Genomic DNA, 27,422 nt, shown 5'->3' with positions numbered 1-27,422 from the left:
CAGACACACAGATACACACACACTCATATACTCATACATACACAGAGTAAGGCTACAGAAATAAAAATTTATGTTTACTTTGGACCTCTTACTGAATAGAGCAGATCTCTTTTATAGACATCTGATTAACCATCCTAAAAGTCCTTGTGAGGGAAGGATGAAGAGTAATGGAATGCTGGATTTAGAGTCAAAGGGCCTCGGTTCAAGTCCTGACTACACCTTTGTCAAGTAACTTTACATCCCCAGGTTTTAGTTTCACCATTACAAAATTAGGGGATGGACTAGAGGACTTCTAAGGTCCCTTCTTGGCCCTAAATCTATGATCCTATGAGTTGGGTTTTGTTCCCTCCATGTTACACCTGAGAAAATAATACACCCAGAGAAAATAAGGTACTTGCCCAATATCATATTACTTAGCTTGGCGAGTTGTGAGGCCTTTGAATCACTGGATGTTTGTTGTCATTGTTGTTCAGTCATTTCCAGTCACGTCTGATTCTTTGTGACCCCATTTGGGATTTTCTTGGCAGAGACACTGTAGTGTTTTGCCATTTCCTTCTCCAGCTCATTTTACAGATGAGGAAACTGAGGCAAATAGGGTTAAGTGACTTGCTCAGGGTCACTCAGCTAGTAAGTGTCTGAGACTGGATTTGAACTCAGGTCTTCATGACTCCAGGCATGGTGCTCTAACCACTGTGTCACCTAGCTGCTCCACAGTGGGTGTAGAGAGTATGAAAGTAGTCATCACAGCCATTATAAGCTCAAGCTAGAAAGTATTCTTGTTTTTGTTCATTTGTTTTTACAGGGCTGTGATCTCACTGATGTAGGGAACTCCTGGTAAGGAACTTCCTGTACTAGCTAGATCAGCACTGACTCAGCAATTTATAGTTGCCTAGGGCATTGAGAGCCTATGTGACTTGCCAGGATATCACAGGTAGTAAGCATCATCAGGGGTGGGATATGAACTCAAGTCTTCCTACCTCTCTCTCTCTCTCTCTCCCCATTGGCTGGAAACCCAGAATGGGAAATAACATTGTCATCAGACCCATAGGATCATAAGTATTTAGAAATGATAGGGACTGTATACATCATCTGGTCCAATCCCATTTTTTGAGATGAGTAAACTGAGTCATCTTTAAATTCAGAGGACGAGAACAATGTCACAAATTCTCATCAGCCCCATGCAGGATAAAGAAGTGGATGAAATTTCCTGTTCTACTATCATGCTAACTCTTAAGGCAGCTTGGTGGTATAATCTTTTTTTTTTGTCCTTTTTGGAGGGCACTTGGAGTTAAGTGACTTGCCCAAGGTCACACAGCTAGTTTTTGTGTTAAGTGTCTGAGGTCGGATTTGAACTCAGGTCCTCTTGACTCCAGGGCCGGTGCTCTATTCACTGCACCACCTAGCTGCCCCTTGGTGGTACAATCTTGCCTCAGATTCTTACTAGCTGTGTGACCTTGGACAAAACACTTAACTTCTCAGCCTGTTTCCTCACCAATAAAATGGGGATGATAATAGGACCTCTCCCCACCCCAGGGCTATTGTGAGGATCAAATGAAACACCATATAAATGATATACAAGCTAGTTGTTATTAGGGGGACCTGAACCCTGGGTATAATCACCCTGGTAAAGCCCCTGACTCATCTCAAAGTGGGTGGCTTATGGCAGCTACAGATAGGTTGTTAACAATAACCACTCCCAAACCAGCACACACCCAAGGGGAGTGAAAAATCAGATCATAAGCAGGAAAAGCCAATCCACTGTTATCTAGAGTGACAAATATTAACATTTCATATCAAGCACCTTCTGTTAGGAGATGTCCTTGAATCTTGGGGCCCATTTTCTTCCTAAGATCCTGAATCCAAGCCCTCATCCTCTGACTCAGGGATTGCTCTGGACCCTTGACTGCTACAAACTGAAGACAACACAGCTGCTGAGCCTCCCCAAGGAACAGGGAGACAGCAATTCCTGGGGGGAAAACCCTCCTGAATTCCCAACAGCAAATATGAGCAGAAGCTGCATTATAATTGTACAGCTCTATTTCAGCACTGACTGAAGTGTCAATTTTCCCCAAACCCTGCATCCTTTCTACATGTTATTCCATGAAATGGAAAAATCTCCCCTCCTTTTTAAAATATTCACCAAGAGAGGGTTAAAGTTTTTCTATTTATCTTTTTAAAAAGTCAACTATTTTTGCTACACATTTGCCCTATCCTTCTATAGACCACCTTGTCCAGCTCTCTGCCACAAGGCCCCTGGTCACAGAGATGGAATAGTCATCTGATGCCCTGGGCCAGGGGTGGGGAACCTATGGCCTTGAGGTTACATGTGGCCCTCTAGATCCTCAAGGGAGGCCCTTTGAATCCAAACTTCACAGAGCAAGTCCTTTTATTAAAGATTAAGTTTGGATTCAGTCAAAGGGCTATCCTTGAGGACCTAGAGGGTCACATGTGGCCTCAAGGCCGTAGGTTCCTCACCCCTGAAACCTGGGCTCTTCACCTGCCTGCCCTGCCTATAGCTTTGAGTTAGTTGGGTGCTGTCTTCCCGTCCTCAGGATACAATTTCAGAACCAGGGATGTGGCAGATTTGGCTAAATCCCAGCTATCTGTGGATCACTTCATTGCTTGCCCTTCCTCCCTGCCACAGTTTCTCCAACTTTCTCACTTTGCTTTGGTAACTCACAGGAAGACTCCCAGTCACAGAGATGAACAGCAATCCAGGCATCCTTCATTCCTTCCTCATTCCCTCTTCACTTACCCCTGGACGTTTCCACACAAAAGGTATGGAGGGCCTCTCGCTGAAGAAGAGGGAGGAGTTGTTGGCTGGAAAGTCCCCATCTTCAAACAGGATGCCCCTCTGTAGGCACTCCTGCCTCAGCTGTTCGAAGGTCTTTCCTGAGGAGTGGACAGCACGGGAATCCTTGGGGACTGGATGTGCCCGGGGTCCCGGAGTCTGGTAGGGGTAAGGCATGGTCCTTTCAGTTACTTCCCTGAAGCTCTCTGCTCCCACAGATGAAGTCTGGAGGCTGGCAAGGAATGAATGACAAAGGATGTAAGGAAGGCAAAAATATTTGCTCTAGGTCAATGATGAATTAGTGAGCCCAATAGAAATGTACCTCAGGGCAATGAATGAACTTAGTCTCTCTTGGCACCCTTCTTCCCTGAGCAATGGGGCACACCCTCAGAACAAACTGGAGAGTATGTTTGACAGCTCAGGGGACTTCTGCAGTTCTCCCTGAATTCCTTCCTTAGCCAGACTAACACAACAGGCAGAGTCAGCATCCTTCTGCTTAATGGACTTATGTGGCAGAGAAAGTAATATTTGCTTGGTGGGAGGAGGCGAGCAAAAAGCCAAGTCGATACAGGAACTGGTAAAGTGGGTTATTTTCTCATAATGTTGGTGGTGTGAGAGTGGCATGGAATGTGCCCCTTACAAAGTATTTTAGATCAGAGAATCTTACGTCGGGAACATTCTCTTTCGGTATTACATCCCCTATGCTCAGCAGGTATGTATCCCAGTGAGAACACTTATTGGATAGGGACATTTTAAAAATTCATTTGTTTAAAAATTTTGAGTTTCAAATTCTCTCCCTTCCTTCAGGCTATCCCTCATCCATTAAGAAGGCAAACAAAATGATACTCATTATATATGTGAAATCATGCAAAACATATTTCCTGATTTGCTGTTTTGCTAAAAAAAAAAAAAGTAAGAAAAAAAGTTTTAAAAGTCTGCTTCAATCTGCACCCAGAGTTCATTAGTTTTCCCTCTGGAGATGGGTAGTATTTTTCATAATGAGTCCTTTGGAATTGTCTTGGATCATTATATCAATCAAAGTAGCTGTCTTTCACAGTTAATTATCATTCCAATAATGCTGTTACTGTGTGCAATATTCTCCTTGTTCTACCCACCTGACTTTGCACTAATTCATAGAAGTCTTGCTAGGTTTTTCTGAAACCAGTCCGTTTGTCATTTCTTATAACACCTCACAAACATAAACCACAATCTGCCATTGTCAACTGATGGGCATCCCTATAGAAACATTTCTAACATGCCTGGGGAGAAAAAAAGCTATGAATACTGGTGAGCAAGATGAAAAGCAGGCTGTTCCAATGGCAGAAAAGGAAGAGAGTTGAAATAGAAGGAAGAGAGAAGAGGAAAATGAATGGAGATGTTGTAGGCTGCCCATAGCTGAATTGAACTCCCATTACTACTAACAAGCATCACCTTGGAGCCATAACCAAGGTGGGATGATAGGATATTTGTCCTAGGATGCCTGAAATTTAGAGGGTGCTGACAGTACTTATACTCCTTCAGAAATTAAACTATTAATGAGTTAGGGTGGTATCTCACATATAGGGTCCTTGCTTCCTCTCGGAGCATTGTTGACTCATGTAACTACATCTCACGGTGATCTGTGAGCACTTAACCCGTAATACAATCTCTCTCACTCACAGCCTGGCCCCTGGGGCTACCTCCTTCAACAGTTCCATTGTCTCTGCTAAAGACCACCAATGACACATTTTTTATCATATTCTAGGGTCAAATTATGATGACCATTGCCCACCATAGCTTCACTCCCTACCTGATTCCTCTCTTAACTTCTTTCTTAGGACTGTGAGATCAAGGTGTCATCATAGCATGAGGACATGGGTTACCAGAGGTGGGAAACCTGTGGCCTCAAAGCCATGTGTGGCCTTCTAGGTCCTTGGTTGCAGCATTTTAACTGAGTACAAAAGTTACACAATAAATACTTTCATTAAAGAGATTTATTCCGTGAAGTTTGGATTCAGTCAAAGGGCCTCACTTGAGGACCTAGAACACCACATATGGTCTTGAGATTAATTACCCCTCTACTGTCATGATTGGACCCAACCAAGGTACAATGAAATGGCAGCCAAGGTCAGTTGGTGATGTGGACTACTCACATGGCCCATCCTGAAATACTAATGAGTCCAGAGGCTTGCACAAAAGTCACCAATGGCCCCAGTAAGGTGAAGGCCATTGGGCATCAGCCAATGTAACATCCCACAATACTTTGAGCCTCCGGGTGAATTTATTCTAGCTGGGTTCCTCACTTCTCCCTCCCTCAGTAATAGCTTTGTGCTATTCCATGGTCTTTGCTCTTCTCCCCACTCTTCCAGCAAACAGGGTGGTCTCCCAAGAGCTTTCCCTTGGGATGTTGTCATCTAAGGTCTGGTTATTAAGGTCTGGTCCTGAACTCAAATGAACTAGTCTTCAAAAGTTGATTTGAGAGTGACTTTTATGCTTCCTTCTAGCAAGTTTGCTGGAGCGTGCCCCAAGTGTCAGAATTGCTGATTACATCTCTTCATTGCTAGCCTTTAAGAGGTTGAGGTGGCAGCACCATTTGTCTCAAGAAACCACTCACAAGAACAAATGATCATGGGGCAGCCAGGTAGCACAGCGAGTAAGAGCACCGGCCCCAGTGTCGGGATGACCTGGGGATCGAATCCGGGCTCAGACACTTGAGCAAGTTACTTAACCCCAATTGCTTTAAAAAAAACCAACAACATGATCATAATGCAGTTCTAGTCTGGAGAGAGCCCTGTAGACCCTGAGATCCCAGCGGCTGTCAGACCTTGAGACTCCTCTGTTTGTTCAGTAGATAAGTCAGTATACTTTACCTGTGAGTTAGGATGATGAACTTGCCCCTTCATGAGACCTGAGGTACAGGAGGAGGTAGCTCTGAAAAATGGCTGGTGAAAGTGGTAGTCTGATTTGATTTCCTTGTAATATCAATACTGAGAATTGGCTAGGTGGTTTAGTAGATACAGTAGATGCCCTAGAATCAGGAAGATGTGAGTTCAAATCTAGCCTCATACACCAGCTATATGACCCAGGGCAAGTCACTTAACCTTCAGTCAGCCTCAGTTTCCTTAGCTGTAAAATAAGGATACTAATAGGACCTACCTCTCAGGGAATTGAAAAAAAAATTATTTCTCTCTTGTATTTAATAAGTGATTGTTGAATTAGGACCAAAGTTTTCCCCCTTTTCTCCTTCCTCAATCAGAAATCAACCATTGTGGGAAATCTTGGGCAAGACTTACCCTGCCAGGAAAGCTAAGATCTAATCAAAGAGGGTAAAGAAATTCTAAGTTTAGGTAAATTTATGGATTCCTGCTCATGTGTTTATTCAAACAGCTCTGGAAAAATGTGGATTCTCCCTTTGGTGGGATGAGTGATATGGAAATTGATAAGTCTCTTTGATCAAGATTTGGGTGCTCAGTGTCACATGTCTCAAGACTCTCATTGGAATAAGTCCACCTCTCAATATAGTATTCATTCTCCCATAATTGTTAATCAAGCAGAGTTGATTGCCACCCTCAGGAGCACCCACTCTTCAAAGGGCATGAAAACTGTGAACTTAACCAGCATGAGTGGTCTTTGGTCCAAAAAGGATAGTCAAATGACCATTCCTTTTATTAATAAAAATGCTAGCATTAATAAAATGAATAATTATCCAGAAACTGTCTCTTGAATTTTTTAAACATCACAGAATGTTGTCGAGTATCAAACGAGATAATATTTGTAAAGCATAGTGCCTAGCCCATAACAAATGCTTATAATCTCCCCTCCTGCCCCCCAGCTTTATCAGTTTTGCCTTACTATAATGTCACCTGCTATAAGCTGGCTAGGTCAGAATAAGATTCAGTCAAAAGCAGGGGCTCATGTGGAGGGCTTTTGAATACATGGTAGACTCAAGCAGGTTCCAAGGACCTGAAAATGACAGAGGGATGGTATACTTAGAAGCTCAGAAGCTAGAATATTAGAATTGGGAAGGAATTAAAAGGCCATCTAATACAATTTTCCATCCAATGCCGAGATCCCATCTATAGTATTTCTGATAAATCCCAGTAAGAAATTTCAGGAATAAGTCCCATTTTCAGATAGTGACACTTTCTGTACTATAAAAACTCTAAATATGATCTAATTGAATATCAACACTCTTCAACTTTTATAATCTGTCAATGATCTCAATTTTATAGCTGGAGGAAAATGAAGCCCAAAGAGGGAGAGTGATTTTTCTAAGGTCACACAGTGAATCAAGTTTGGGGTTTGGAAGGAGCTGAGTTAACTTGGCAGCAAAACAAAACAAAAGAGAAGCCTAGGATCACCACTACATTCAAGCGGCTGAATAGGAATTTAGCATTTATGTAACTTCAAAACCCACAAGAGCTTCCTTTCTGGCTTGGGGACTTTCTGTGCAAAGGACCATGTTATATCCACACCACCAGACATCAGCTGCCTCAATCAGTCACCTTCCCGAGCCTTCATGTATCATGTCTTCTCATCTCATATTTCAAGCTCTCCTTGGGGAGACTTTCTTCTCACACTCTTTCTCACATGCCCTTTCATAGCTAGATGTTGGAACCACAGACCCTGGGGCCACATTACATTTATGACAGCAGTCAAATGAGCCTCTGTTGGAAAGGATTCAGCTGCCAGCATCTTAGCTCCCCATGAGCCCAGTGAGGCAAGGCTGCTTGGAGCTGATTAAGGGCACCATGAAGGAGAGCAGGTGCGGTGGCATAAAGACCATTTATTTCTGGTGACATTTGTATCTGGGAGAAAAGAACATCAGCATTTATTGCACTTCCCCTCCAAAGACCCAGCTGCATGGAGAAGGGGCCCCAGAGCTAAATCCAATGCTGTCAAAAAGCTATACGGGTGTTGCTATTATTTAATGCTTTCTAGCCCCTGAGTGCTTTATATTTCCATTAATTACCCCTCCCAGTAACTCCAGGGCCCACAGGAGTACCATTCTTATGAGCTTAGTGTGTCCTTGAAGACTAGAAGAATTCTGCCTTCCTAAGGCCTTGTTATTGTTCTAGAACTGTGTCATCTAGGTGATTCTTGAACTGCATTTTCATTCTGATTAAAAGACTCCAAAGGAGAGAACACAGCAAGAGGACTAACCCAGGAAACCGAAATGGAATTTGAATCACAAGACCTGAATTCAAATCCTGATTGTGCTACTTCCTAGCTTCCTGGGCTTAGGCAAGAGATAAGGCCCTTAAGCTTTCTCATTTATGAAAGAGGACGTTGGACAAGTCAATCTCTAACATCTCTTCCAAGTTTAACAGCTGTGAATAATACATGCCCCACCCTCCCAAGCTACTAGTGTCTCCTCCCAGAATTACTCCATGTTCTATCTCGTACATGTACTTGTACATGTTTTCTCTCCAATAGAATGTAAGCCTCTTGAAGGCAGAACTCTCTTTTTTTTCACTTTTGCATACCCAGAACTTAGCACTGTGCTAAGTGCTCAATAAATGCTTGCTGATTTTTAAAATTCAATTGTATGAGGGGCGGCCAGGTGGCTCAGTGAGTAGCAGCACCGGCTCCAGAGTTGGGATGACCTGGGGATCGAATCCGGGCTCAGATACTTAGCACCATACCCAGAAATAACTGGCCATGTAACCTTGAGCAAGTTACTTAACCCCAATTGCTTAAAAAAAAAAAGATGTAATTGGAAAAAATAAAATACTATTAAAATTTAGGGGTGGCCAGGTGGCTCAGCGAGTAAGAGCACCAGCCCCAGTGTCGGGATGACCTGGGGATCGAATCCGGGCTCAGATACTTAGCACCACGCCCAGAAATAACTGGCTGTGTAACCTTGAGCAAGTTGCTTAACCTCGATTGTTTTAAAAAAAATTTTAATTGTATGAATCATTTATGTGTCACTCACTGATTACTGAAAACCCCTTGGCATCCCTCTCTCGTTTTCTATTCCTCTGCCTGGACAGAGTTCTATTTTAAGGGTTGTTGGACCTGACCCAGTATCCAAGTCTAGTCCCCATAATGTGCTCAAGGGATAGTCACTGAGAGATATTTTCTACTCTTTAGAGAAAAAAAATTGTCAAAGTTGATAGTGTTATCATTGGAGGGGGTGGAGGTCTTCATTTTTTAACCAGCTTGACATTGTCATCAGTAAGAGCAAAGTCTAGAGATGTGAGTGAAGTTCAGCCATAGAGCCCTCACAGGGACCATTGATCATGTTAGCAATGCTTTTGCTTTGAGCAGCTAACAATCATCTAAACAGGCTGCTAATATAGTTTCCAGTTTCTAAATCAATTGATTTACAGCCTGGAGTGGGGTCTTGTGCACCTGGGTGGTCTTGACCTGAAACCCACTTGCTTTGTCCTTTCTACTTTCTATTCTCTATGCTATAAAAATGTTGCTTCTAAAAATATTATGGTTGTTTAGGTTTTTATACTATAGTGAGGAAGTATTAAATGTTTGACATAGGGTAGCAGAAAGAGCATGGTATTGGGACTGTCAATCAATCAATCAACAAACATTTGCTAATCACCAACTTTGTGCCAGACACTGTGTTAAGTGTTAGAGATTCAAAGACAAAAATAAAACAGTTCTTTTTCTCAAGGAGCTTCCCCTGAATTAAGGAAGTAATATGGACACATATAAATATATGATATATAGAAAGTAGAATCTTGGGGGGAGAGTATGGGGAGACACTAGTAGTTAGGGGGGAACAGGAAAATCTGCATGGAGAGGCAGTGCTTAAGCTGAAGGTCAAAGGTAATCAGGAATCCCATGAGGCAGATATGAGGAGGGCATATACACATTCCAGGCTATGTCATAGCCTTGACTTGGAGATGAGAGGAAAGTTATAGAGAGAGACAGCAAGAAGTCAGTTTGGTTGAGACAGCAGGTGAAAAAGAGTAATTTTTAAAAGCCTAGGAAGGTTGGCCAGGCCCAGGTTGTGAAGGACTTCAAAAGTCAAGCAGAAGAGCTGATTTTGTCCTGAGAATAACCAGAGGAAATTTGAGACAAATTCCTGTTTTCAGTTCTAACATTCCCCAGTATTTAACCCAAAGGAACTCCCTAGAGTAATTTTGATTGCATATTGTCTCATTGATTCTCTCTGCCTCTCAGTGTTCTTAAGAATGCTGAGTTTGCAAACTTTTCTTGCAGACTACTTGGAAACAAATAAACCAATAAAAATAAATGAATGAAGTTGACTGATAATCTCATCTGAAATACAATGCCAATCTTGCTTTTTGATAGGAGATGGTATGAGAGCACCTAACAGCCCTAGATAAACTAAAGTCACAAGAAATGGATGAACTACCTCCCAAATTATTTAAAAAAACTACAAGCTGAAGGAGGTGATTTCTGACTCACTCTCAGTGATCTTTAAAGGATTTGGGCAAATGCAAGAGCAGCTACAGGTCAAATGTCTCAGTTTCTATAAAGGGAGGAGAGTCTGTGAATTAGGGCCAGTGAGTTTGATTTCTATTCTGGGCAAAATTCAAGAACATATTTATAACACAAACAGTCCTTATTCTCCATTCACTCCTCCTCCTCCTCTTCCCCTTGCTGTGAGAAGCAGTAGGGTTTTGGACTAAGGGAGCAAGAAAAGACACAGAAGAAGCAGAGAAGTGGCCCCTTGTTCAAGAGGAACAGGTTTCAAGGACATGAGAAAAAGACACAAGGATAATGGCATCATTGCCCCTTGTCTAGGTTGGTTATGGACTCAATTAACTATGCTCTGTAATAAATTAAGTATGACCACATGAGATCAAAGGTACTCTCCAGTAACCACCAAACCACCTGAAGCCTAGCTCATGTTGGAGCCCAAATTTTGTATCCCATGTCATGGGAACTAAGACCTTAACTCCAGGGTTCCTGTGCCTGCACTTGAGGGCAATGGAAAGTCAAAGTTCAGAATCAGGAGGGAACTGTGTACTCTTTAGCCTACTCAAGGGAAGACTCAGACTGTCTATGTCCTAGATATCAATATTGCCTACGTCTGTATGACTATGTCCTGGGTCCATATCTGGTGGGGCTTCTAGGATCTAGGAGCTTATTGAGCTCACAGGTGTTTGGTAGATATTTGTGTTTTATTACACATTTGTTCTTTAGTTATTAAGTACAATTTGTTTATTTGTTATTTCTATTCTAAGAGGAAAATCTACGTACAGAATTCTGGCACGTTGATCTGCTTCATTAGAAGATCCAACTCAATTATACCACCGCCAATGTTTGTTGCAGTGCTACAGTTCAAAAGGCAGTTGGGTTAGCCAATCAATGGAGGCATAGAGATAACCTTGATTGGATAGATTTTCAAACACACACGTTAGTAAGTGGAAACCCTGTAAAGAGACACAATGTTGAGGTTTAGTGTTTCATTGACCTATAGGAACCAGAGAAAACACAGCTTTAACCTGGCACTTTCATCCCAGCAAGGCATGCACAAATCAGTAGAGAATGAGACTCTTCAGTGAATGGCTAACAGCACCCCCTGGTGGTTAAATATTACAGGGGCGGGAAGTGAACACAGGGGAAAGCAGAATTTAAGAACAGCATGGCTTCATCAAGATGAGGTCACTCCAGAAACATTTCATTTCTTCTTTTGACAATATCATTTGAGTGATAGCTAAGAAAAATACTATAAACATAGTTTACATAGATTTTAGTAAAGCATTTGACAAAATTACTCAGGCTTGTTTTCATGGCAAGTAAGGTAGAAAGATGATAGTACAATTATGTGGACTCTGAATTAGTTGAATGGCCAGACTCAAAAAATGGTCATTAATGGTTCCACATAACTTGGAAGGAGGTGTCTGATGTAGCGCCACAGGGATCTGTGCTTTGCCTGATTCTGCTGCTGCTACTACTACTACTACTACTACTACTTCTACTACTACTACTACTACTACTACTTCTACTACTACTACTACTACTACTACTACTACTACTACACACACACAATCACTGACTTGGATAAAAATGAAGTTGCCAAATTTTTCCATTTTGCAAATGACACAATATTTGGAGTGATAACAAACATATTGAATTTTAATGAGGATACAAAAACATTTCAACAAGATAAACTTTATGTTGAACTAACTAAATGAAATTAAATAGGAATTTACTTGAAGTCTCTGATTTGGGTTCAAAAAATAAATTCCATGGGTACAAGTATACTCCTTTATCCAGTGTCCTTTAAGTTCCAATGAAATTCCCATCTTTTATAGGAAGACTCCCACCCCCTCTTAATTCTAGTGCCTTCCCTCTGGTAATTATTTCTTTTTTATCCTATGTATAGCTTACTTAGTATCTATTTATTTGCACTTTTCTCTTCTCTTAACACCTTGAGTTCAGGAACTGTCTTTTGCCTCTTTGTATCCCCAGGACTTAGCACAGTGCTTGGCATATAGTAGGAGCTCAATAAAGGTTTGTTGATCGATTGATTGACAGTGATTCTTTTGAAAAAGATCTGAGGGTTTTTGTGGACTGAAAGCTCAATATGAATCAATAGTGTTATATGATAGGAAAAAAATCCCAATGTGAGTTTATGCCATATATAGCATCCAGGATTAGGGAAACAATGACTCTTCTCCTCTACCCTGGCCAGACAATATCTGAAATATTGTGTTTTGCTCAAGGCCCCACAGTTTAGGAAGGACATTGTTTTGTTTCTTAATTTTTATATTTTATTTTTCCCAATTATGTGTAATAATTTTAAAAATTCATTTTTTTTTAAATTTTGAATTCTAAATTCTCCTCCTCCCTCACTCTCCTGCTCTTTCCTTCAGAAGGCAAGGAATTTGGTATAGGTTATACATGTGCAGCTTGTAAAATATATTTCCATATCAGCCATGTTGTGAAAGAAGATACAGACAAATAAAACCAACAACAACAAAAAAAATTAAAAAAAAAGTATGCCTCAATCTGCATTTAGACTCCATCAGTTCTTTCTCTGGAGGTTGATAGCATTTTTCATTCTGGTCCTTTAGAATTGTCTTGAATCATTGCATTGCTGAGAATAGCTAAGTCATTTAGAGTTGAACTTCAAACAATGTTGCTGTCATTGTGTATGATATTCTTCCGGTTCTGTTCACTTCACTTTGCATAAATTCCTTCAAATCTTCCCAGGTTTTTCTGAAACCATCCTGCTCATCATTTCTTACAGTACAATAGAATTCCATCACTACAAAGGACATTGTTAAGCTGAAGAGCATTCAGAGGAGAGAAAGGTTTGTTTTTTTTAAAGTACCTATAGCCCATGCCATATGATTGACTGAAGTAACTAGTTAAGTTTATTCTGAAGATGAGGGATAAATAAAATACTAATAGTGTTTCATTATACCTTTATGTATAAATCTGTGAGATTTTCTATATGGTATTACTACTTTTGTACACACAGTTATAACTACAGTGTGGCAACTGGAGTGATGTTCTAAGGTGCCATTATTCAATGGGTAACTTCTATCCCTTGGTAGTCCACTGACCTGGGGTTGATGTGCCCTGAGGTCTTCTGTTAACCAATTGCTATACATGGTCATGGGGGTCCTTTCCTTTTCCTAGGGCTTACTTTGTGCTATAAGAGTCCTGCCCTTTTCCCATCCCACCACAACCCTGACCTGATGATAAATCTCCTTCTGCTTCTTTCTGGAGGTCACCTAGAGAATGCTCCATCTGAGGCAGAATATCATTTGTGACCCCTCATTTCTCCCCACCAGTGAAATTACCCTACAATTTGCCAGAATTTCTAGTTTAATCTATATAAGTTAAAATTGATTTGTAAAGAAAAAAAATCCTTCTTATATGAATTCTCTTCTGGTGCTGTGATCTATATCGCTTATTTAGTGCATGGTATATATCTATGCATCTTCTTTTTAAAAATTAGTATTTTCAGCCTGTGATGATTTATCCTTTTGCATCTCTTCTGGCATTGCATCCATCGTTGCTTTCGATTTCCTTCCTTTGACATACTCTATTCAATTCCTCGTGAATGATATATTTTTCCACTTTGGGAAGGCTGCATTAAGCAGCAAACACACAGTATGTTTGCCTGGATGAATAGCTCAAGAAGATGTCTATTTTTCTCTTGTAAGCTAATGGCTTTCATAAAGTTTCATTGCAATCTTTATGACATGACTTCTGAAGCAAATTTATTGGTTTGAATTTCTATGAAAAGACAATTTGTAAAATCACAGATTGTCAGTCATATCCTATCCCTCAATGAGATATTATAAAGCAATAGTGATTGCTTATTGCAATTGTATAGCCCTTGGTAAATTCCCAAGTGGTTTACTTTGTGTTCTTTACTAAATACCATTAATTAGTCTTGTTTATAAAATAAAATTTCTTCTTTAATTTTGGTCATTAATATATTGTGTGTATTGTGTCTAATTCTACCTGCTGTGGTGAATTCTGTTCCCTATAGAATTCTTGTGGGTTGTAGTACACAAACATTATATTAATCTCAGTGTGATTTATTATTTGTATGTTACTAATAATTCCTATTGCTATAATGACAATCATCATAATGATGCCACTATGATTCAATAATATCTGAAAGTATCATGGGCTTAGCCTTAGCAATTAAATTTAATAACAGTTCAATTCAATAACCATTTATTAACCACTTGTTAAGCACCTATTATGTAAAAGGTTTCAGGTGCTAGAGATACAAAACCTGGACATATATGCATATGCATAGTTACATGTGTATTATATGCAATAATCCCAATGTAACATATATAATGTTATGACATATTATTAACCACTTATTAAGCATCTATAATATAAACAGCTCCTATCACATAAACAAAGGTTGGATATATACATATGTTAGCATACAAATTTACAAATATAAACATAATATTTTACACACCATATGTAAAAATACAAGACCTTTTGGGGTCATTTGTGAGTTCAAAACTATTTTTATAATAATATTAAGATTTTTGAACTTCATATATGGTAAATATCAGTGGATATAATCAGTGGCATATTGGTAAATGTTGTACAACTGGATCTACAAAAAAATACCCTTGACATTTTAACATTATTAATGTTATTAATGTTTTTAATGTTATTAGCAGTTTCTCCATTACTTTTTAAATTCTAGACAACCACCAAAACAATGTCATGTTCTAATTTGAAGCATTTGCTGATTTCTGAGCTTGAAAATGTTCACATTGAAAATTTAACATTCAGCTCTTGTAAATTGGTAAGAGCTGGCTCCAATACACTGTTGTTCATAACCTCATAAAGAAAAGTTCTATAAGAAAATGCTCAATGATTTTTGAAAGTGTAGGGGAGCCCTGAGGCCAAAATGTTTGAGAACTGCTATACTAGAAAATGAAGCATGTAAACAGATAAACACATACAAGATAATTTGAGGAGTGAGATAGTACAGACAACTAATTCCACTTCTAAATCCCAGATCCTATGAACTAAGGGCACCAGGAAAGGTTTCCTGCAGAAATTGGTCCATAAAGTGAACTTGGGGCTCAACGGCTGATGAGGATGAGCTCACTATTTGGTGAGGCAAACTTCCAGGCAACCATCTTGCATGTGTGATTGAACCTTGGTTGGTTGTTGTCCTTCGTTTTCAAAGAGGATCAAAATGATGTCACTATGCTAATAACAAGTTTCATTGTGTCTGATCAGATTGTGACTGTGACTGATCAGACCCATACAAGCTTGGAACGCTCTACCACAGATTGGGCACAAATAGTCCATGTGAACAGTTGGGGTGGATTCTCTAAATTTGCACATCCTGCATTTCTTTTGAGCTGTTTCAGTTATGCTTTGATCATGGAACACAGCACCTCCTCTGATGTGGGCATGCCATGCTGAGTGGTCCTGTGCCAGTGTCTCCCATGTCACACAATCAATTCCAAAATTCTCAAGAGAGACCTTGAGAGTGTCCTCGTATTGCTTCTTCTGACCACCATGTGATCACTTGTCCTGTATGAGTTCTGCATAAAATAGTCTTTTTGGCAAGCGTACATTTTGCATTCGAACAATGTGGCCATCCCATTGGAATTGCACTCTCTGAAGCAGAGTTTGCATGCTTGGCAGTTTAGTTTGAGTAAGGACCTCAGTGTCTGGTACCTTATTCTGCCAGGTGATCTTCAGAATCTTCCCAAGACAATTCAAATAGAAGTCATTCAGTTTCCTGGCAGTTTCCTGGCATGGTGGCTAGTATACTGTCCAGATTTCACAGGCATACAACAATGAGGTCAGCACAATGGCTCTGTAAACCTTCGGTTTGGTAGTCAGTCTAATACCTCTTCTTTCCCATACTTTTCTTTGGAGCCTCACAAATACTAAGCTAACTCTGGCAATGTGTGTGTCAACCTCATTATCAATGAGATGCAGACAAGTATGGATCAATTCTCTGCTGCTTGTATTTTGCGATTGAGTCCAGTACCTGCTGAAGCTCCAATTCAGCATCATTTATGTGGGTGCTTTATCTAAAGCATGATTTGAACAGTTTGGTAAAGAACACTCCATGATTTTTCAGAAGAGAAAGCTAGCATTTCAGTTGGCTGACCACCTATCTAAATTTTAACTTGAAACAAAAACAGTAGAGTGGAGAATAGCCTGATCTGGTCCTTGAAGATTCTACTTCCAGGACTCTGAGTTTCTCCACTTTCTTTTGTTTGTTTAAAAAAAATTAATCAAGGAAAATGCTCATGTTCCTTCTCTAGATAAGGCTGATGATGTTCAAGCTTAATAGCCCAGCTGCTACAATATTTCAAACAGGTCATAAATGTGTTGGAAATAGATATCTATTAATCAATGGAACTAGCCTAGGGTGATCTTGCTTAACAATGTTTATACCAAACACTAACATAGGAGACATTGAATAAGTGCACTAACAATCCCAATGAGGAAATTCATATATGTGGGGGTAGAAAGTATTGTTGAATTGAATTACTATTTAAATCAAGTATTAAAAAATCATCTGTCTGTATCTGGCATTCTTGGATTATGATAACATGGTGATGACTTTCATGGAATTAATATTATTACTATTTATCTGCAATAGCTTTAGGTTTTGTCAGTGCTTCCCACTAAATTAGTGTTTTCCCTTCTATCAGGGTTTTATTTATTATTTATTTCCCCCACTTGTCCCCATCCTTCTAAATTGCTATTCCACATATGTTCCAAAAATATTAATGTAGTTTTAAGCTATTAAAGCTTAGAATGAACCAAAGATTGGAGACAATCTGTATTTCTTTTTCTTTTTTTTTAAGTGATTGGGGTTAAGTAACTTCTTCAAGGTTACAAGGCCAATTATTTTGTGTGGGTGCCAAGTATCTGAGGTCGGAACCAATCTGGCGTCTCCCAACGCCATACTCACTGCGCCACCTGGCTGCCCCTGTATTTATTTTTCAACTTAAAATGACTTAGACTTAGTTTGATTTGAGGACAATTTCGAGGGAGATTTCAGAATACCCCAAGAGAGAATTGGCATCAGAAATTAAAATTGAGAGGGATCTTATAGGTCCATCTAGTCCTGTGCCCTTCTTTTACAGCTAAGAAAATCAAGACAGAAATTTAGAGATATGTCCAAGATCACAGGGCAGTGAGTGACAGAACTCAAATTCAGACTCAAATTCTTTGATTCTCGCTCCAGAGGTCTAGAATTGCTTGTATACCAGGGTTCAAAACAGAGATGCAAAGTCCCTACTTCTTGCGTTGTGGAATATATAATAGGAAGCAGGAAGCATAGCATTCATCACTTTTGAGCAGCTGTTACTTTAATGACTCCAGAGCAGCCTGCTTTGCCAAAGGAACAAACTTCATCTCCAGAGGGAAGATTGTCTCATACCAGGAAAGATCTTAACCTACCACAAGTTGCATCCATCCCTGGCCGTCAACTAGAATTGCCAACCTGATGTGACATTGACAATAATTCTCCACCAGAGGGCAGAGTCCTCAAAAAAATGCACCATAGTGGGTTCCTTCAGACTCTAGCGGGTCAAATCCAACAGGTGGGCTGTCCATTCTCAGCTCTACACGCATTCATTTTTTGGCACTTACTTTCTCCTTCCTCAAGGCTCTTTTTAATTTTTGGTTAAAGATACAGGTTATGTACAACTGCATTCAGAAGCACTGGGGAAAATTCAGCTTTGAGAAACTCTAAAACCATTTGTGAGAGACAGGGAGGAAAGACTGGGGGTAGAGGCAGGGTTTCATTCTCCCTTACTTGATACTGCAGCTTCCTTCGTTGGTGTAGGAATTGGGTTGAAAAAAGAAAGGCAATCTAATTTTAGTAAGAAAAAGTAGAATGTTTCAGGACAATTCAATCTTTTCACTGTGGAAAGACTACCTGTTGTAGGGTACTTTCTGATGTAGAGAAAAGAAAAATGTAATTGACACATGTGAAATACAGGTATTTTTTTTGCTTTTTGGAGGGCAATTGGGTTTACGTGACTTGCCCAAGGTCACACAACTAGTAAGTGTTGTGTCTGACGCTGAATTTGAACTCAGGTCCTGACTCCAGTGCCAGTGCTCTATTCATTGCCACCTACCCATCCCAACAGGTGTCATTTTTACATGTGAAGGGGTCAAGGCTTGGATCAAGACCCTGATCTTGTAAACAGATCCCAAAGCTCAAGACTTAAGAGTCTGAAAATTTAAGGTCTAGGGCTGCCCAGTCTCTCTGAGCCTGTTTCCTCATCTGAACAATGGGGATAGCAATACTTGCACTACCTACCTTGCCAAATTTTTGTGAGGATCAAATGAGATAATGTCGGTGAAGTGCTTTGTAACAGTCATAGACTGCTATAAATGGTAGCCTTTGTTTATTTTATTTTTGGTTAGATCTAGAATGCTGATTTCTTTGGTATGGGAACTCTCTTCAATGACGTTGAACAGCAGCTTCTGGAAACTTCTGGAGTTCTCTGAGGTACAGAGAGGTTAAGGGACTTACCCATGACTACATGGTTAATATGTTAGAGGTTGGTCTTGAACCCAGGCTATGCTGACTCCAAGTGGTCTGCTGAATCATGTTGCCAATAACAGCAACAATAATAATAATTATTATTCCTTTCTTAATCTTTCAAAACAGCCATGATTTCATAATTATGAGTGCTCTTTCCCCTGGAGCAAATCATAATCCTTTCATACGTTAGTGGACATATTTCATGAGTAATTGCGGCCAAAGAAATTCATAGTCTCTGGAGGATGGCTTTCTGATTTGATGATCTTTTCTGAATTTAGCCAGGCTGGTCTTTGAGTGCTCAGCACAGCTCATCATTATTACTGTTTGTCCTTTGTTTTGAAGAGGATCAATGATATCTCAGGGTAATGTCTTGACTCATTCATGAATTGAATTTAAATGAGACAGAGTTGAACAAAACTGTCAGCCTCATTCCCTCTTCCAGAGTCATTGAAGTCCAGTTGGTAAGACAAAAGTTAGCATGACTGACAATGGTCCAGGATGCAGTAGATGGATGACCTTGACATCTTTGATGTCTGACCAAGCTCTAAGCACTCCACAGCACCTGCTTCAGCCACCTTCATGGCCATTGGAACAAATTGTTCTTGTCTACCCATTCAATTGAGGAAAATCTTTACATGCTTACAGTAGACATTCCTCTAAGTAATTCATCAACGACTTTGAGGCCATCTTCAACCTGGCTTAGCCTGCTGCTAAGGGTGTGCCTGCTGTGCATGGTTCAGCTTCTCTGAGAGCCACAGGTGAGAGTTAGTTGACAGGTGGACACCAAAAGTGGATAAGCAATCCTGAGAAGGGCTAGGCAAGCCCTCCCACCAGAGGTGCTAGTCTTCCCTGAGCACCCCATACACTCCAATTCATTACTAGGCCCATACTGAAAGTCTTCCCATCTTGGGAGGACATGTCAGTACTTGGACTTTATTTGCACAGCTTTTAAGAACTCTGGATAGCTGCCACAGCATGATGAACCATCAAAACAAAACAGGACCTTGGTGGATTATGAATGAATAAATGAATGAATATGCATTTATTAAGTGCCTATAATGATCCAGGCCCTGGGTTATATATTGGGGATTAAAATGAAAAGAGTGAGGCAATCCCACAAGGAAATCATATTCTTGTAGGGAGATAGAACACATCTGAGGGAATGATGCCTAGGGAAAGGAGCTTTGCAAAGTCTGAGAAATCACAGGGATTGTGGGTAGAATCAAAGGGCAGTCATTTGTCACACCTTTTCCAATAACAGTGGTAGCAATGCTTAATTTAATTACTGTTTGTAGAGGAAGAGGTGAAAATGGGATGTGGTGATAGGATATATTTGAAGTGCTAGGTCAAATAGCAAGATATCTATGTTGGGTAAGTCATGGTTTCCTTGTAGATGGCACGATGATGATGATTGACCACAATAGCAATAATAATTCTATAATAAAATAATAATAATAAAAATAATAGCATTTATATAGCACTTTAAGATTTGAAAAATGCTTTGCATGCATTATTGCATTTGATTTTCACAATAACTTTGGGAGGTAGGTTCCCATTTTATCGATGAGGAAACTGTGGTTAGCAGATATTAAGTTACTTACCCAGGGTCACACAGCTAGTAAGTGTCAAAGACAGGATTTGAATATAGGTCTTTCTGATTCCAAGGTCAACACTATTTACTACAAGTGATCCAGAGTCTTTCACCTGCCAATCAGGAGAGAAAAGTGTTTCAAACTTGAGTGGATTAATTCCCCTAGCATGAAGAGTGGAGAAGTAGGGGGTGGGTGAGAGGTGATTTGTAGAAGTCAAGAGGGTTGGGTCAGTACTGTTTCTGGTGGTGGTGGTGGTGGTGGTGATGATTATGATCAATGATGATGTGACTTGAGAAAACCAGGGTCCTTTCTAAGATCTTTTCTCCCTTTGTACAACAGGTATTGATGGATGCCACCTGTATTATTGTCAGAATGGTCCAGGCAGTGCCCACGGAGTTCTCCATATAGAAGGCAGAAATGTGCAAATGGACAAGTGGTAGGTGAACTGGGGCTCAATCTACTTCCAGTTCCTAGTCACAGCTGCAACCCTTGGCCTTCAAATAGTATCATTAAATCAAATGTAATTACTAAAGAGAGCCCACTGAGCAAATGCTAATTGAAACTCATTTGTAAGTAATAAATCATTGGCTGAGCTTCTCAGAACCTCCAATTCATTTCTAGCTTCTCTCCAGAGGAATGGCCCTTCAAAAGCTTCTGTAGTCCTTGGCACTAGCCAGGATGACTTTTGGACAAAGATGGAGTTAATTAAGCTGTAGCAACTGGAAATTGCTTCCAAACCACTCTCTCAATAAAGGAACTAACCTAATAGAGGTATCACTGTCTGGCGTTTTCAGACTTGCTCTCACAGATACTTCAGAATTTGTATCCACCTGGGGGTATTTCAAGTCAAGAAGCATTTATTTATTTGTTTGTTTGTTTATTGCTTTTTGAAGGGGAGCAGGGCAATTGGGATTAAGTGACTTGCCCAAGGTCACACAGCTAGTAAGTGTTATGTGTCTGAGGCCGGATTTGAACTCAGATCCTCCTGACTCCAGGGCAGGTGCTCTATTCACTGCACCACCTAGACACCCCAAGAAGCATTTATTAAGCACTTATGATATGTCAGATACTCTGCTAAGTGCTAGAGTGCAAGTAGAAAGACAGTTCTTGCCCTCAAGGAGCTTATATTCTCTTGGGGGGGGGGTAGACAATGCATAATAGTCAAAAAGTAACAGTCAACAAAGCATAAAATCATTTAGAGTTGAGTTGGTTCATTGAGGGGTCAATAGGGAAGGGAAGAGAACATAGACCGTGCAGGGATGATGTCCTGGGAGAGAACAGATATGGAGGGATTGGCGGCCATGAGGATGAAGTTTAGGGACCATTACAGTGTTCTTGTTGGACTTTCTTTTTCAAGTGTTTAGTTTTTCTTTGGGAGGGAATGTGAATGCCTAGTCCTAGATTTTAATCTATATTATATTCTAGAATATATCATTGAATCCAACTCTTGAGATAACAAAGTAGCCTCAGGGAGATAAGTACAACCTGCCCAAGTTCATAGGATCCCAGTTCATGGTAAGGACCTAATAAATGCTTTTCTATTCTGCTCCATAGGACTAGGAGCTACAAAGAACTTTAGATATTAAATCCAGTCCCACAATCTCATTCTGAAATAAGGAAACAGGCCCAGAAAGATCAGGGGACTGGCCCAAGATCACTGAGGCAATGAGTAGTAGGGCCAGGATTTGAGGAATGGTCCCTCAACTCCAAATCCAATGATCTCAAGGAAACCTCAGGTTTTTGCCTTCTGCCAAATATATTTAATATCTGCTCTATCATGCATCTCTCCCCTTCTATCTATTCAGGAACTTTCTGGAATGTTACCCTTTTCTGGTAGACAACCAATATGGGACTTGTGTTATTCATTCATTCATTCATTCATTCATTCATTTATTCTCAGGCTAGTAATCTTTCCATTATACTGGGCTACTGCAAGGAAAGACTTTTTAGGTCTTGAATCAAGAAGTTCAATCAATTGATCAAATATTTACTGGGCACTAACTAGGTATGTAATGTGGTACTATGGAAGGAGCAATGACTCTTTAGTCAGAGGACTTAGGTCAATATCCCCCATTAATGCTTATTAGATGTGTGATTTTGTGCAAACTCAATCTCCCAGGGCCTCAGTTTCCTCATCTGTAAAATGAAGGAATTGGAATAGATGGTTTCTGAGGTCCCTTCCAGTTCTATAGCTATGGTCCTGTGAGATATGGTTCTATGCATCTCATGCTAGCAACACCACTTCAGGGTGGCAGCCTAGGCAAGACTGTCCTTTTTTATATTCCAGAGAAGATTCCCAAGTGCTTGGTTACTTTGGAAAAGGGAAGGTCAAGAGATCAAAGAGAAGCTTCCTCTTTCCCTCTCCCCTCTGACCCTTATCTCCTTTAATGGGCTATGATTAGTAATGATACTCACATTTCTCATGAAGCCTATGGAGAATCAGTCTCGCTTCTTTAGAGCCTCAATACTTATTTACCATGTGGAGAGCATCAGATACTCAAATTATCTGAATCTGAGCAGCCGTTGTCTCCTTCTCTCATGTTTTCTATTGGCCTATGAAATGAGTAGGGACATTTTCTAAAAACGAACAAAAGATTCAACATAAATAAACAATATGGGGGCGGCCAGGTAGCACAGCGAATAAGAGCACCAGCTCCAGTGTTAGTACGACCTGGAGATCAAATCCCGGCCTCAGATACTTAGCATCCACCCAGAAACACCTGGCCGTGTAGCCTTGAGCAAGTTACTTAACCCCAATTGCTTAGGGGTGGCCAGGTGGCTCAGCGAGTAAGAGCAGAGGGCTCCAGAGTTGGGATGACCTGGATCAAATCCCAGGCTCAGATACTCAGCACCACAACCAGAAATAACTGGCCATGTAACCTTGAGCAAGTTACTTAACCCTGATTGCTTAAGAAAAAAAAAATTAAAAAAAAAATAAATAAACAATATGCCCTTCTCTAATCATAATTGCTTTATTGCTTCAATGGACATTTCCCCCTATTTTATTATGTCTACATTGATGCCCTTGTCATTGTGTTTATCACTTTTACATTTTTCTTTCCTTCCTTAGTTCCTTCCTTCCCTCATTCCTCCTTTCCTCCTTCCTTTCTTCCTTCTTGGTTATTTCTCTATAGGCTAGCCCAGGTGTTGAGAGCCCTGCCATCCCACAGCAGGGCTGAAAAAAGCTCTTATCCAGAGCTGAGAGAGTGCACAAAAGAGAAGGGACTCCAAGAGTGGTGGAAAACAGAGCCGACTTTATTATCCCAAGCATAAGCTTTTATAGAGCCATAAATCTTCTTCCTCATTGTTTTCCCTGAGTTCACTGAACACTTCTTTGTTCCCAGGTTGGGGGTGTATACCACGCCTACAATGAGGACATAATGCTCACACCTGTGTGTTTGAGCTTCTTTCTGGGGGGGGGGGGACTGATCCAGGCCCGTTAGCAGGCTCTTCAATTCAGCCATCACAGTCAGAGTCCCCCTGGCGTGTGGTCCTCTATACCCAGGGGTGGGGAGCCTGTGACCTTGAGGCCACATGTGGCCCTCTAGGTCCACAAGTCCAGCTCTTGACTGAATCCAAACTTCACGGAACAAATCCTCTTAATAAAAGCATTTGTTCTGTAAAACTTGGTCTCATTCAAAAGGCCACACCCAAGGACCTAGAAGGCCACAGGTTCCCCACCCCTGGTCTAACCATACAGGTCTACTTGCTGTTCCTTACATATGGTGGTTTATATTCCATCTCCAAGTTCTGATCCAGGTTGTCTTCCAGACCTGGTATACTCTTTGTAATCCTGTCTCTTGGAATCACTTGTTGACTTAAAGGCTCAGCTCATTTAATAAAAGGCTATTGTGAGAGGCCTTTTCTAGTCCTCCCACCCTGCCCCCAAAAAAGGTTGTTACCTTCATCACAAGGTCACTTTTTTAAAAAATTTATACATGTCATATATACAAGCATATGTATATGCACAGATACATACATATCAATATACATACATATATGTTGTCTTCCCCCCAAAATTATAAGCATCTTGAAAGCAGTCTATTTTACTTTTTTTTTCTCCAGCAGTTAGCACAGGGCCTGTTAGGTGCTTAATAAATGTTTATTGATTGATTGGTTGTCAGGAGAAGCAAGATAATGCAAGATCACTGAAACTCAGCTAAAAAGGTGGTGTGATGAATCATAGCGGAACTAATTTCTCCCACAATACTCCATAAATGATCTAAAAAAGAGCACAGATTGAATAACGATCTATTGTTTTTAATAGAAATGGATGTAGTACCACAAAAAATACTGGAAACTAAGGGAATACCCATCAATTGGAGAATGGCTGATTAAGTTGTGATATATGAATGTGATGGAACATTATTTTGCTATAAGAAATGAAGAAATAGGGGTGGCTAGGTGGCACAGTGAATAGAGCCCTGGAGTCAGGAGGACCTGAGTTCAAATTCAGGCTCAGACACTTAACACTTCCTAGCCACCTTGGGCAAATCACTTAACCCCAATTGCCCTGCCTTCCCCCCTCCAAAAAGCAAAAAAAAAAAAAAAAAGAGAGAGAGAGAGAAAGAAATGAAGAATAGATGATTTCAAAAAGACATGCCTCTGAGATCTCTTCCAGTTCTAAGTCCATGATATAGAAGATGTACGTTTACCTGGTAGGGGAGTTTTCTTCCATTGTCACATCAGTTAATAGTAAGCTGAGTAACTAAGTTATTTGTCCTCTTAGAAAACATAGGCACAAGGGGCAGCTAGTTGGTGCAGTGGGTAGAGCACTGGCCTTGGAGTCAGGAGGAACTGGGTTCAAATCCGGCCTCAGACACTTGACACTTACTAGTTGTGTCCCTGGACAAGTCCCTCAACCCTGATTGCCCTGCCAAAAAAATGCATAGGCATGAAATGAAGCGATACATTTCAGTGGGAACTGAGATCCTGGACTGATTGAATGACTGGAGCAAAATGGGAGTTTGGGAGTGGGGTGGAGAATAAGAGGAAGATCAGGATGTGTAGTACCTGGAAGGAGTGGAGGGAACAGGGTACTGTGCAGAGCACTAAGCACAAATGTCACCTGCTAGTGTGTCCTGTTGAATCAATAAAACATGTTTTCAGGCTAGCTTTCTCCTTTCTAATAGGGGAAACAGAAAGTTCTTTATTAAATTAGAAAGCAGGGACACTTCAAAAGCATGGTCGGAAAGATGACTTCACCCATCAGAGTTGTTGCCAAGAAATCAAATAATGGGAGTGGTTTACCAAGATATTGGAAGATGGCAGAGGAATTAAAGTTCTCTGAGAAAATTCATTTTGCAGCAGGACAGATGTGGTAGATCTGTAAAAACCTTTCTAGTATGTCAGGCCCAATTTTTCTTGTTAAATGCCATCTCCACTCTAGATGTATTTCTTGTCCCCGCCTGGTATCCACCTCCCTTACCTTTAAAAAAACATCTAATTATTCTGGATTTTAAGCTTCTTTTTTTTTTCAGGAAGAAGAAGTATTTTATGTTCTAGCTATCGCATCTGTAAAATGCTTTAAAATAATTTTTATTTTTTATTATTGTCTTCATATTATTGATCAGAAAACAAAAACATTACTGAAATTAAAAAAACCCATTTAATTAAAAAATATTGTGAGCTTAGCAATCACCAACAAAGACAAACATTACATAGGCTCATCAATTCAATTTTAAGCTAAAAAGGATGCTAGGGACCATCTAATCTAACCCCTTCATTTAAACATGAGAAAATAGAAGCTGAAAAATATAACTTGGAGGCCACTAGGTGGTGCAGTGAATAGAGCACCAGCCCTGGAGTCAGGAGGACCTGAGTTCAAATGTGACCTCAGACACTTAACACTTACTAGCTGTGTGACCTTGGGCAAGTCACTTAACCCCAATTTCCCCCCCCTTCCCCCCCTCCCCACCAAAAAATAAAGAAATATAACTTGTAAATTTTTGAGGCAAGATTAAAATCTGGTTCTCAACATTCAAAGAAGTAAGAATATTGTATAAGAAAATATGAACTTAGTTTACATATAGTTTGTTTTTAAAGAAATGTTTCTCTGTAAGAAATATAAAGAAATATATGTATACCTAATTTGAAGAAGGCAAATTTCTGCCTGCCCTTTCTTTTTTTCTCTATTAAATTTTTTTTCTGATGCTTGTTTTGCATATTTGTTGCTACTCGTACAACACCACTCCTCCCACCACTAGAATGCCTTCCTTCTAACAAATATATATCCAGCAAAAGGATATCAACATTTTGGCCATGTCAGAGAATGTATATCTCACGCTTCATCCATAACCCATTACTTCTCTGTCGAGAAGAGGAAGGGGTGTTTCATCGTAAGTCTTTACAGTAACTAACATTCCCTGCTATGGTTAGAGTTCTGAGGTGTTTCAAAGTTGTTTTCCTTCACATTGATTGTTGTCATTATGTAAATTATTTTTTCCTAGATCTGCTCATTTCACCGTGAAACAGTTCACATAAGGTTTCCCATGTTTCCCTGAATTCATCCCTTTTATTATTTTTATAGAACAATAACATTTCATTACACTTGAATATAAATTTGTTTGGTCATTCTTCAACTGATGGATACCCATTTTGTTTCTAGTTCTTTGCTATTAGAAAAAATGCTACCATAACTATTCTTGTATCTTGGGTCCTTTTCCTCTAACCTTGACCTCTTTGGGATATATGCCAAATACTAGAATCACTGGGTCAAAAAATCTGTTTTGGGTATCACAGATGGTTTTTCAGAATTGTTCAATCAACTTACAGCTTGATTAGTATGTCTGTCTTCACATAACTCCTCCAACAATTATTAATTTTTTTGTCTTTGTTCATTTTTTCCAATGCAATCAATGTAAGGTAGAACCTCAAAGTTCTAAGTTAAATTATATTTATCTTGTTATTAGTGATCTGATAAATTTTTTCATCTGGTTGTTGGGAAATTTCATTTCTTCATTTAAGAACTACCTATTCACATCCTTTGGTCTGTTACCTGTTGGGGAATGACTCTTGATATGCTTATATCAATTCTTTGTATAGCTCAAGATATTAATCCTTTATCAGAGAAGTTTGCTATATTTTCCCTTATTGT

The 27,422-nt window shown here is 40.0% G+C and overlaps 2 protein-coding genes across 2 annotated transcripts in view; one reads left to right on the top strand and one right to left on the bottom strand.

The window, feature by feature from the left end:
- Positions 1–27,422, bottom strand: part of CAPN9 (calpain 9) — a 120,320-nt gene that overhangs the window by 66,181 nt on the left and 26,717 nt on the right. The window contains exons 2-3 of the mRNA XM_069064898.1: positions 20,336–20,438; positions 2,756–3,023 (exon numbers count right to left, since the gene is read on the bottom strand). Coding sequence (XP_068920999.1) covers positions 2,756–2,968 — 213 coding nt within the window. The 5' untranslated portion in view covers positions 2,969–3,023; positions 20,336–20,438. The remainder of the gene's footprint in view (positions 1–2,755; positions 3,024–20,335; positions 20,439–27,422) is intronic.
- The window catches only part of AGT (angiotensinogen), a 50,571-nt gene continuing 43,812 nt past the window's right edge, over positions 20,664–27,422 (top strand). Inside the window, exon 1 of the mRNA XM_069064896.1 lies at positions 20,664–20,762. Within this exon, the coding sequence (XP_068920997.1) occupies positions 20,744–20,762 (19 nt within the window). The 5' untranslated portion in view covers positions 20,664–20,743. The remainder of the gene's footprint in view (positions 20,763–27,422) is intronic.

The sequence above is a fragment of the Petaurus breviceps genome, unplaced genomic scaffold (assembly GCF_028583685.1).
Source record: "Petaurus breviceps papuanus isolate PSGF00001 unplaced genomic scaffold, PetGlider_PUasm1.0 90650, whole genome shotgun sequence".
In the NCBI taxonomy this organism is placed as follows: Eukaryota; Metazoa; Chordata; class Mammalia; order Diprotodontia; family Petauridae; genus Petaurus; species Petaurus breviceps.
The sequence above is the reverse complement of the archived record's forward strand: the minus strand, read 5'-3'. Positions and strand labels throughout refer to the sequence as shown.